Source organism: Buceros rhinoceros, unplaced genomic scaffold (genome assembly GCF_000710305.1).
Source record: "Buceros rhinoceros silvestris isolate BGI_N320 unplaced genomic scaffold, ASM71030v1 scaffold29924, whole genome shotgun sequence".
NCBI classification, from domain to species: Eukaryota; Metazoa; Chordata; class Aves; order Bucerotiformes; family Bucerotidae; genus Buceros; species Buceros rhinoceros.
In genome coordinates, this window is record NW_010410523.1 from 14,288 (window position 1) to 15,615 (window position 1,328).

The 1,328-nt window shown below is 33.8% G+C and overlaps 1 protein-coding gene across 1 annotated transcript in view; it reads left to right on the plus strand.

Annotated features, from left to right (window-relative positions):
• The window catches only part of MPP7 (membrane protein, palmitoylated 7 (MAGUK p55 subfamily member 7)), a gene marked incomplete at both ends in the record, with an annotated part of 42,031 nt that overhangs the window by 8,423 nt on the left and 32,280 nt on the right, over window positions 1–1,328 (plus strand). The window contains one exon of the mRNA XM_010135663.1: window positions 607–692. Coding sequence (XP_010133965.1) covers window positions 607–692 — 86 coding nt within the window. The remainder of the gene's footprint in view (window positions 1–606; window positions 693–1,328) is intronic.

The following is a 1,328-nucleotide window of genomic DNA, read 5'->3' on the forward strand; positions in this document are numbered from 1 at the left end:
TGTCTTTGAGTTAGCAGATATGGGGCTTTTTAAAGATATATCGTGGTTTGTTTCCTATTGAAGAAATCCATTTAGAATTGATAGGATATGCCCAGATTGCAACCTGCTGATGGAGAAACTCAGGATGGCTGAATTATTTTAGATTGGGACATCTGTTTGTCCTGAATTTTACTCTAAAGTGCCTCTTTTCAGTGAAGAGAATTTAGGAGAGCTGTGTTTCACACTTAGATGAGGTAATGGAGTAAATCTAGATATGTATTGTTAAATTAGGAAGCATTTATGCCACAAATTAGCACTCGTGTCCTAAGTGATCTTTGCAGTACTTGCAGCTGTGTAGCAGTAAGAAAGTAGTATGAGTAGAAAAAGAATTGGCACAGACTTTTTCAAACATCTGCCTGAAAGTCTGGAAAAGTCATAGAGAAATGGTATTAATTTTCAGGAGAAAGGGCGGGAGGTGAGTAAACCAACCATCTCAACTGTATCTGCAAGGACAGTAACTGCTGTTGTGTTCACCATATAATCCTGCTTTTAAGTTAGACTGTAAAGTGGATGAACAAGGGAGAAAAAATCAGGTACAGTTTAACAACTTCTCTTTGTCGTCTGTAGGTCTTATTCATGTTGGTGATGAACTGAGGGAAGTCAATGGGATTCCTGTAGATGATAAAAAACCTGAAGAAATAATACACATACTGGTAAATACCAAACATTTTAAAAGTTATTTAGGGGAGTGAAGAAAAAGTATTTAGACTTATGATTTCCGGTGTATTTCTTAGATAAAAATATATTCTACAATAATGCCTTTTCTTCCAGTGCTGTCACTTACAAACCTCTGTTTCTCTTAAAGAACGATTTTTCATGTGATACATAAATACGCAATTACAGATTACTTGTAACAAGTTAATGGCATTAATATGGCCATAAATATTAATAATTGCAGACCAGAATGAATCATCTACTATTTTTAAGGCATACCATGATCTGTTGAATTCAAACAATTTTAATTTATTAATTCATAACATGGTAACTCCATGTGAAAATTGATTCATAATATATGTACTTAACAGGCTGTGTAACTGGTGTATTAAGATTATATTTTATGTGGATTTGCAGTAGATAGCCATATACATGATTATGTTTGCACTCCTCTGAACTAGACAATCACTAAAGCCAGCCTAATTACTCACTTATGGAGCACTATTGCAAATTAATTTAGAAATTTTTCAGAAATATTTAATATTTTTACAGCAAAGAAACCAATGAGGGTCATGACAGCTCTTTATATTCATGGGTTAGGCATTTCTATATACATAAATACCTTGCTGTCCTGC